The sequence below is a fragment of the Nelumbo lutea genome, chromosome 3, assembly GCF_056320005.1.
Source record: "Nelumbo lutea isolate HS-2025 chromosome 3, American lotus-T2T, whole genome shotgun sequence".
NCBI classification, from domain to species: Eukaryota; Viridiplantae; Streptophyta; class Magnoliopsida; order Proteales; family Nelumbonaceae; genus Nelumbo; species Nelumbo lutea.
Window position 1 is genome coordinate 6,683,485 of NC_142686.1, and position 8,737 is coordinate 6,692,221.

Genomic DNA, 8,737 nt, shown 5'->3' on the forward strand with positions numbered 1-8,737 from the left:
AAAAAAAAAACAAAAAGAGTCAAAATAGTAATAATGCTTGTTTGTTGTACTTGTCACAGTCACACACATTCACCATTATTCTTCTCACTTACCCTGTTGCTGTGTAATAAACTAATAATAGAAGAGAAGAATCAAATTTTTCTTTTTACCTGGATAAAAAGTCATGAGGGAAGTTGGGCTTGCTTAACGGTCCAAACCACCGAATGGGATCCCGTAAAACCAGCAATCACGAGGGGAGTATACGTAGGTCCCATGTCTATAGTCCAATCACGCCCGTTTGCTCGGCTTTTTGCCCTATATAAGAGATCCCCTTCCCCATCTTTCTCACCTCTCTCTCAACCCTCTCCCTCTCCCTCTCCCTCTCCAAGTCCCACCCTAATCTATTTCTCTGTAGGGCGTAGACTGTAGTTCCCCCATCCCCTTCCACCCCCCCGCCCTCCCCTCCAAAGTCTGAATCCGAAGAGAGGGTACTAGAACAAGAAAATGGCGAGTCCATTACTCCCACTTCTGGTCCTCTTTGCAGCAGCATTACTTGTAGCTCCAACCCTCATTAACGCCTCAGCAGTTCAAGACCCCGAATTGGTGGTGAAAGAGGTTGAGAGGTAAGCAAGCTATGTACATTCGGTTCTCGACTTCTCTGGCTTCAAAGTTCAAATTAAAGTTGATGATGACAAAGCTATGACTATTATATACATATATACTCTCCTTAGTATGGTATTATATAAAGCTCTGGTAGAGTTGACAATTAAAAGTGTAGGAATATATGGAGTCGACCGACGAGGCTGAAGCTAATAATAATATATATATATATATATATGTGTGTGTATTAATTCCATCCATGTAAATATATGTATATGGCAGGAGCATCAACACCACTAGAAGAAATTTGGGCTTCCTCTCTTGCGGAACCGGCAACCCCATCGACGACTGCTGGCGGTGCGACCCCAATTGGGAGAAGAATCGTCAAAGGCTAGCCGATTGTGCAATTGGGTTCGGGAAGCAGGCCATTGGTGGAAGGGATGGCCGCATCTATGTCGTCACTGACTCCGGCGACGACGACCCCGTGAACCCAAAGCCGGGGACCCTCCGGTACGCCGTGATCCAAGATGAGCCATTGTGGATCATCTTCGCACGCGACATGGTGATTCAGCTCAAGGAAGAGCTACTAATGAACTCGTTCAAGACCATCGACGGCAGGGGTGCCAGCGTTCACATTGCCGGTGGGCCATGCATTACCATACAGTACGTGAACAACATTATCATACACGGCCTCAACATCCATGACTGCAAGCAGGGCGGGAATGCCAATGTGAGAGACTCCCCGGAGCACTATGGGTGGAGGACCATCTCCGATGGTGATGGAATCTCCATATTTGGGGGTAGCCATGTGTGGGTGGATCACTGCTCTCTCTCCAACTGCCATGATGGACTCATCGATGCCATCCACGGATCAACTGCTATCACCATTTCTAATAATTACATGACTCACCATGACAAAGTGATGCTCTTGGGCCACAGTGACACCTACACCCAAGACAAGAACATGCAAGTCACTATTGCCTTCAACCACTTTGGAGAAGGGCTGGTGCAAAGGATGCCAAGGTATTTTTCTTTCCTTTTTAATTGATGAATTCAACAATCAATTAATAGACAATAGCTAGAGCTAGCTAGCTACCTACCTGTTGCCTGTTGGAGGGATGGATTATTGATGTCCTTTGGTGGCATTAATTAAATTGCAGGTGTAGACATGGATACTTCCATGTGGTGAACAATGACTACACCCACTGGGAGATGTACGCCATTGGAGGGAGTGCTTCACCGACCATCAACAGCCAAGGGAATAGATTTGTGGCACCGGATGATAGATTCAGCAAAGAAGTGACCAAACATGAGGATGCACCAGAGAGTGAATGGAAGAACTGGAATTGGAGGTCTGAAGGAGACCTAATGATGAATGGTGCCTTCTTCACGCCATCTGGTGCGGGAGCGTCGTCGAGCTATGCTAAGGCTTCCAGTTTGGGTGCCAGACCATCTTCTCTGGTGGGTTCCATTACGATGTCGGCGGGTGCACTCGGTTGCAAGAAGGGTTCGCGTTGCTGATGATGTGACTTTGAGCGGAGGGAATAGGCGGAAAGGCGCGCGGCATATATATATATAAGGCCCCCCAACCCCAATTTGTTCCCTCTGTTTTTTTCTTTTTATTTACACCTTTAATTCACTGGGGTAGAAATAAGAGTAACAAGCGTCCATAGTGATGATATGAAGAAGGAAACCCAAAAATATACGTATACTATATAGTTTAGGAGTTCAGATCAGGTGGCGATGTAGGCGTATATATAGTTTCTTTCCCTTTTTTTTTTTTCTCCTTTTCTTTTCGCGTCTTATAATTACAAGTTTACAACCTCGGCCTGTTGCCCTGATAACCACCTTTTGGGTTCGGTTATTATTTATGAATCCTGGTGGGGTTAGAGGAAAAGGTCCAGAAGTGTTGATAGATTGGATTTTATATGTATTAGCCCTTATGCTCTCTCTCTCTCTCATGCTACAGATAAACAAGAGTAATGAAATCTAATAATGCAGCAAGGACAAGAGCTTAATGTCTAATGTACTTTAATTAAAATAGATTTAAGATATTATAGGACCCAGCCTCCTATTTCAATTCTTTTTAACTTCTTTCGAAATGAACAAATGAGAGAAGGATCAAGAGGTCAGCATTGAAAAATGATGAGATCAAGCAAATCTCAGAATCAGAGTGGCTATGCTATTGGCATTTTAACAATGAAGAAAAACGAAAGCCCAAACACAACTTTATCTCTCTCTCTTTATTTCTCTCTAACTTGGCCTAGGGTAGTACGGATGATGATGGGACATGAGAAGTGGGGAAGCACATGCCTTTGATCTCTTTTTATTAATGGGGAGTCATCTTTTTTGGACCAAAATCACAACCTCTTTTGACAAAGTTGCTATCAATACACCCCTCATTTTTCATTTCGTGAGTTGTACACAGATTTTTTTTTTAATTAAATAAATCCGCAATTCCCTAACAATGTACGCACGTTCTCAAGTAACTTTACGGGGGTCAAAAAAATGACATAAATGCCCCCCAACAGCTATACAACAATTAGTTTACAAGGTCATTTTGAGTAAAGCTATAAGTAACTTTACAATGATCAAAATACCCCTCCCAATAACTAAATAATATATAGTTTTTTGGGTATTTTGGGCAATTAAATTATGTTCAATTCTTATAAATAGCCATATCCTCCACCATTCTCATCACGCCAATTCAACAATTCTCTTAATTCTCTTTCCCTCCCTCTCTCTCATACATTCTCAATTATTTGCAATCTGAGAAATTCTGATTAGTTGATTGTCTGATTCTGCATTCTCCAATTCTCAAGTCTCAACTTTATCGAAGTTTCGACTTTCAACAAGATAAAGGCTTGCTCAACCACCTCAAGTATCTCAATCGGGAGGCTTGGACGTTGAAAGGCTTTAACCGCTGAAATCAAGTTGGGATTTTGAACCGAAAATCCAGGTAAGTCAAATTAGATTATTTTTTATCTTTTTAGAATTAAAAAAAATGATCGGCCATTCTCAAACCGATTCCCCAACATGTTCACCATGGATGACATTCAATCGCATCACAATAGTATTAGTGTTAGCACTAATGCCGATGTGTTTGATGTCGATGGAAGTGGAACTTGCACCCCCGGTAGTAGTGATACTAGGGGAAAAAGGAGGGATTCTAAGTTGAGTAGTCCGATTTGAAAAGTTTTCAAAGTAGAGGATATTAAGGGAAAGGGGAAAATGGTCATTTGCCAAAAATGTAGGAAAGACTTTAGTTATTATAGCAAGGGTGGTATAGGTCATTTGAGCAGACATCTGCTCACACATGACCGAGAGGAAGATGAAAGAAGAGAAACAACCCAAACATAGATTGGGAGGGGGACTAGTTTTGGTACTTTTAGATATTCACAAGAAAAATGAGACAAGAACTTGCTAAGTATATTGTATATGTAAAACAACCATTTATGTTAACTGAAGATCCAAAGCTAAAAAAATGGTTGTGTAGTTCTGTAAACCCACAATATAAAAAAGTTTCTAGGAATACTATAAGAACTGATGCTTTAAAATTTTTTTATTCATATAAACAAAATTTAATTTCTTTGTTAACAAATCTTAATTCTAAAGTTGTAATTATTTTGGATGTTTGGACATCCAAATTTAATATTAGTTATATTTGTATTACCGGCCATTTCATTGATGAAAATTGGTTTTTGAATAAAAAAATTTTAAGTTTTACAAGGCTTGAAGGGCCACATACAGCTATTGCTGTAGGTATTTAAATACTTTGCATGCTTATGGAATAGAAAACAAATGGCCCGGCCATTATCAAAACTAACTATTTTCTATTAGTTTTGATAATGCTAGCAATAATGATTATGCAAAAAATATTTTAAAATCTCAATTAAAACCATGCTTAAATGGTAAATTATTTCATATTAGATGTGCATGTCACATCTTAAATTTATGTATTTAAGATGCCTTGAATATTATTTCAAATCATATTTCAAAAATTAGAAATTGTATTATATATAAAAAAAGTTCAAAAATTAAAAAAATTATCCGGTTCTCGCCGCCATGGCACGTGATCTACTAACCCCTCCGGTGTCTACAATTCCATTGGAGTCTTATTTTAGTGCAAATACCAAGGTACTGGATGACAAAAGAAGCTGCATGAACGATGTGAGCATAGAGATGTGCATCTGCTTCAAGGATTAGCTAGATGCAGAAGATAGATTACAAGACAAGGGAGGGCATGATACAACACCAGACATTTCACTCGAAGCAGATGATGAAAGTCATGAATGATGATTCATGAATTTGACTACTTGTAGAATTTTTCATTTTTTTCAAATTATTGTAAAATTTTTAAATTTTATTTAATTTATTTGATATATTTTTTTAATTTTTTAACAATGTAATTTGTATTTTCAAATTGTAACCATATTGTATTTTTTTATATTTTATTTATTTATTCCATTTTTATATTTCATTCATCCAAGTATGCAATGATCCAATCATCGTATTTGTAATTCACTAATTTGTACCATTCAAATTTAGATGAAATAAAATTCCTAATTTTCTTCCAATTTGTTATTCCATCATTCTTATTTCAATTTGGTTAAGTATGTTTTTTCATTTATGTATTAAATAACTTAGATTTCCCATTTCTTAATTTTTTAAATAGTTTCATAGAAAAGTTAAATATTTTAGTTTTACATTTAAAAACGAAATCAAAAATTTCAAAAAAAAAAAAATAGTACAGCCCGATTCGACCTAGGCCCAAGGCCTGCCCGCACAGCCTACAGCCCAGCCCGGCCCAGACCCGTGTGCCAGTCCGACCCCCAGAATTTCCACCGGGGAAGACGGCACAACCCACTTTACACGTCTAGGTATAACTCAATGCCACCAACTCCCTTTACTAACACAAACAAACCCCTAGTGAGTAGTGGCTATGGCTAGTGGCTACTGAGATGAGAACACACAAACTAATCTGAACCCTTTATTCATCTGTTACACCAAATGGCTAAGTGCCACTGATCTAAACATAATCTGGGGCCCAATGTGGACTACTCTTTGAACCTTAATTACCAGATAGACATAAATTCATCGAGGCAGGGGCACAGCCAATCAAGAACATGCATGTAATTAACAAATACTTGGTTGAAGTTGGAGTGAAATTCAACCGACCCATTTGAAGTTTTGAACCCACCACCACTCCGGACACCCCTTGACAAATTACAATGACGATATGGGTCCATCAATAGCTACAAGGAGTATCAAAGGGCCAGATGCTTGTCAGTATTCTTCGTCGTCGTCCTTAATAAATAGCTACCTGGAGGTGGAGGGTACAAAGCCTACAGAACTGTAAAAGACGATTCATATTGACAAATAGATTATAGATGATGAAGAAGACGATAAGATACGAAACTGCTGCATACGATTTGGTACTATAAAGTACTTCCTTCACCCACTGGACTGAATCACGTGGTTTCTGACTAATTGTATTGTATTATCTATCTCACTAACTGCTAACTGAGTGAGTAACTGTGTATGTGTATGTATCACCCATGTTCAATGAATTGAATCATGAAGGAGATGCTCTATCTTCCAAGCAAGAGCCCATCTTGGTGAGGTGAGGTTTGAGGTTTGGCACTGGCAGAGGGCCAGAGGCTAATTCCCATCTCGCATCTCCCCACTTGGAGCCATGGAGGCCAGAGGAAAACTACTGAATGAGCTTGGAGTAGTTGGATAGCATGCAGCCAAGAAGCAGACGTTAACGTTGTCCATGTTTTTTTGTAGAACAGGACAGTGAACAGACCCCACTGCACCATGTGCCTCAACATACCATGTGATGATGTTGAGTGTTAATTTCCAATCAGGTTAAACCTAAGCACTCAGTTTTTCTTGAAATAAGAAAAAAGTGAAGAAGACACGATTACGACCGCTAAGCAAACAACTCCTTTAATTTCGTCTTCAGAGAATTGCAAATCCCGTCGGCACGACAGTGTTAGTAATAATGCTAATTAATATACGCAGACTCTTTATTAATTGAAGATAATCGGGGCGGGCTATAATCAGTACCACATGATTAACCCAAGGCAAAAGTGCTGCTAACTTGCGCCCAGACGGACAGAGAAGAAAAATGGTCCGAAGTGCTTGATGACACGGTTGGAACTTGGAAGTGTTTAGAAACTTCCGCAGTAGGAGCTATATACGAGTCTATAACCACCAAACGACAATAACTGTGTGATGACTGATGAGTGGGTGTCCACCATTTTGAGGGAATGGGATTAACCAATCTCGTCTCTTCCGAGTTCCGACTCTGATTCTTGGCAGCCACGATGCCAATAACATGGTAAAAGTACAACACGATCATACTCTGACGACCAAGATTTCCATCTGCCGACGAACCCTTCCTCCCCATGTCTACTCAGCTAAGCTAAGTGAGAGTAAATCAACAAGGTTACTCTCCAACTCAAATAAAAAAGAAATGCGAATTCCTCAGGCTGGAATGCCTTCTCTTCTCTCTGTTTTTTCGCGTTTTTTTTTTTCAGATTTTGTTATAATGCTGAAGTTCATATATATAATATCATGCTGCATTAAAAAGTTTCAAAGTTTTTTTGTCTTTTAATAATTTTCATTTATTTGATAAATTAAATAGCTCAATAGTCACGCTAATATTAATTAGTTTAATCATAATACAGTAACACCATGTACTTCTTTTAGCGTAAAAATAAAGTATTATAAGCTTCAGCAATATTCACTTATTAATGCATTGAATAAAAGCACCAAGACTTTGCTGGGTTAAGTAGCCCCCTATTAACTCTAGGCTCTAGTTGACCAAATGGAAAGGGGTAGCTCAACCTGATAGCTATAGACTTCGAGGACCACATTTTGTTTCTAATGAAGCAATGCAATAATACATGCTTTCATTAGAGCCAAATACAGTGAAATTGACTAACTCTACTTTTACTGGTTACATATATAGGAAATTGATAAACAGTGTTTTTGACAATTGTTTAAACCCTCCCTTGTCATTTAACATCCATTAGTGTTTTGTTACAATCTATTCACATGTGACATCACGTGACAAATAGTATTTTTTTAACCCAATATTACCCTTTTGTGATTGGTGCTCTGCTTTCTTCAAGATTTTTATTCCCAACACTGAAAGTCTTAAACAGGGGGTTTGACGAGTCCTCGTTCTATGCACCCGAGGGTGCATGGGATAACCAGATTCGGCCACATCAATTGAGCATGGGATGAGTAACGTTAACGTCGGTTTGGCCGTCAACCAATGGAGTCCGGTTCAGCATGACACAAAAAGACAAAATTCTGATTTTCATTTCATTTCGAGCCCCTCCCCATATTTCATTTTATAACTATATCTATGCACCATCTTAAATTTGACTTGATGCTCACGCCCTCAAGGTAAAGATGACAGATGAATAATACACAACCATTAGAGAACCAGTTGTGAGACATGAATTCATTTCATCCTATCAAGTTCTAGAAGGATTTGGCCATTAGAAAACCGGTGTGAGCTACTTCGACCTGTTGAAAAAAAAAATTAGGTATGTAATAAGAAGAGGAATGGGAAGAAGACATACAGACTAGAGAGAGTACCGCCGGATGATTTGTCTCTCACTGCCGGTGGCTTCGTTGTTCATGAGGGCATTGGTGAGCTACTGTTGTGCTAGGGTTCAAAATGAGGATAGGGAGGGGGAGTAATGAAAATCAGAATTGTCTTTTTGTGTCCTGTTGAACCGGATTCCATTGGTTGACAGCCAAACCGATGTTAAAGTTACCCATCCTATGTTCAATTGACATGGCCGAATCTGGCTGATGGGTTCACGCATCCCATGCACCCACGGGTGCACAGAACGTGGGCTCGGGTTTGACAGTGCTTAGCTTTGTTTTAATAGTAGGGAGAGAACCCATTATTCTCTATCCTGATGGTAATTGAGAAAAGATAATAGAGGATATATTGAGTAGGAGAGATTTAAACTCAAACAAAAGCAAGAGGAATTGAAAGAAATAAAAATAACTACCTCAGTTTCCAAAACCATAGAAACATGTGCGTAAACTTTGTAATCTGGACAGTACCATATCGGAGTGTGCATTCTGGTATTGGGTAGAATGATTCCAATCTTACATCTGGATAGGA

General features: G+C 39.2%; 1 protein-coding gene and 1 long non-coding RNA gene across 3 annotated transcripts; both read left to right on the forward strand.

Annotated features, from left to right (window-relative positions):
* The first annotated feature begins 297 nt into the window (after nucleotides 1-297).
* LOC148862621 (putative pectate lyase 5) lies at nucleotides 298-2,527 on the forward strand. The gene is made up of 3 exons (XM_088978208.1): nucleotides 298-602; nucleotides 862-1,602; nucleotides 1,740-2,527. Exons 1-3 carry the CDS (start codon nucleotides 484-486, stop codon nucleotides 2,098-2,100), a joined length of 1,221 nt encoding a protein of 406 aa, XP_088834334.1. The 5' UTR covers nucleotides 298-483; the 3' UTR covers nucleotides 2,101-2,527.
* Nucleotides 2,528-3,278: 751 nt separating this feature from the next.
* On the forward strand, nucleotides 3,279-5,054 carry LOC148862622 (uncharacterized). Of its 2 annotated transcripts, none has more exons than XR_016109930.1 (2): nucleotides 3,279-3,538; nucleotides 4,704-5,054. It is a non-coding gene; the product is annotated as an uncharacterized LOC148862622 (long non-coding RNA). The 2 variants fall into 2 exon arrangements; XR_016109929.1 differs by having other exon boundaries at nucleotides 3,281-3,538; nucleotides 4,717-5,054.
* The last annotated feature ends 3,683 nt before the right edge of the window (nucleotides 5,055-8,737 follow it).

What these genes read in the sequence shown, in the direction of transcription:
- LOC148862621 (XM_088978208.1), top strand. Translation starts at nt 484, where the DNA reads ATGGCGAGTCCATTACTCCCACTTCTGGTCCTCTTTGCAGCAGCATTA. An exon ending in GTGGTGAAAGAGGTTGAGAG is followed by an intron (nt 603 to 861) that starts GTAAGCAAGCTA and finishes TGTATATGGCAG; the next exon opens with GAGCATCAACACCACTAGAA. An exon ending in CTGGTGCAAAGGATGCCAAG is followed by an intron (nt 1,603 to 1,739) that starts GTATTTTTCTTT and finishes ATTAAATTGCAG; the next exon opens with GTGTAGACATGGATACTTCC.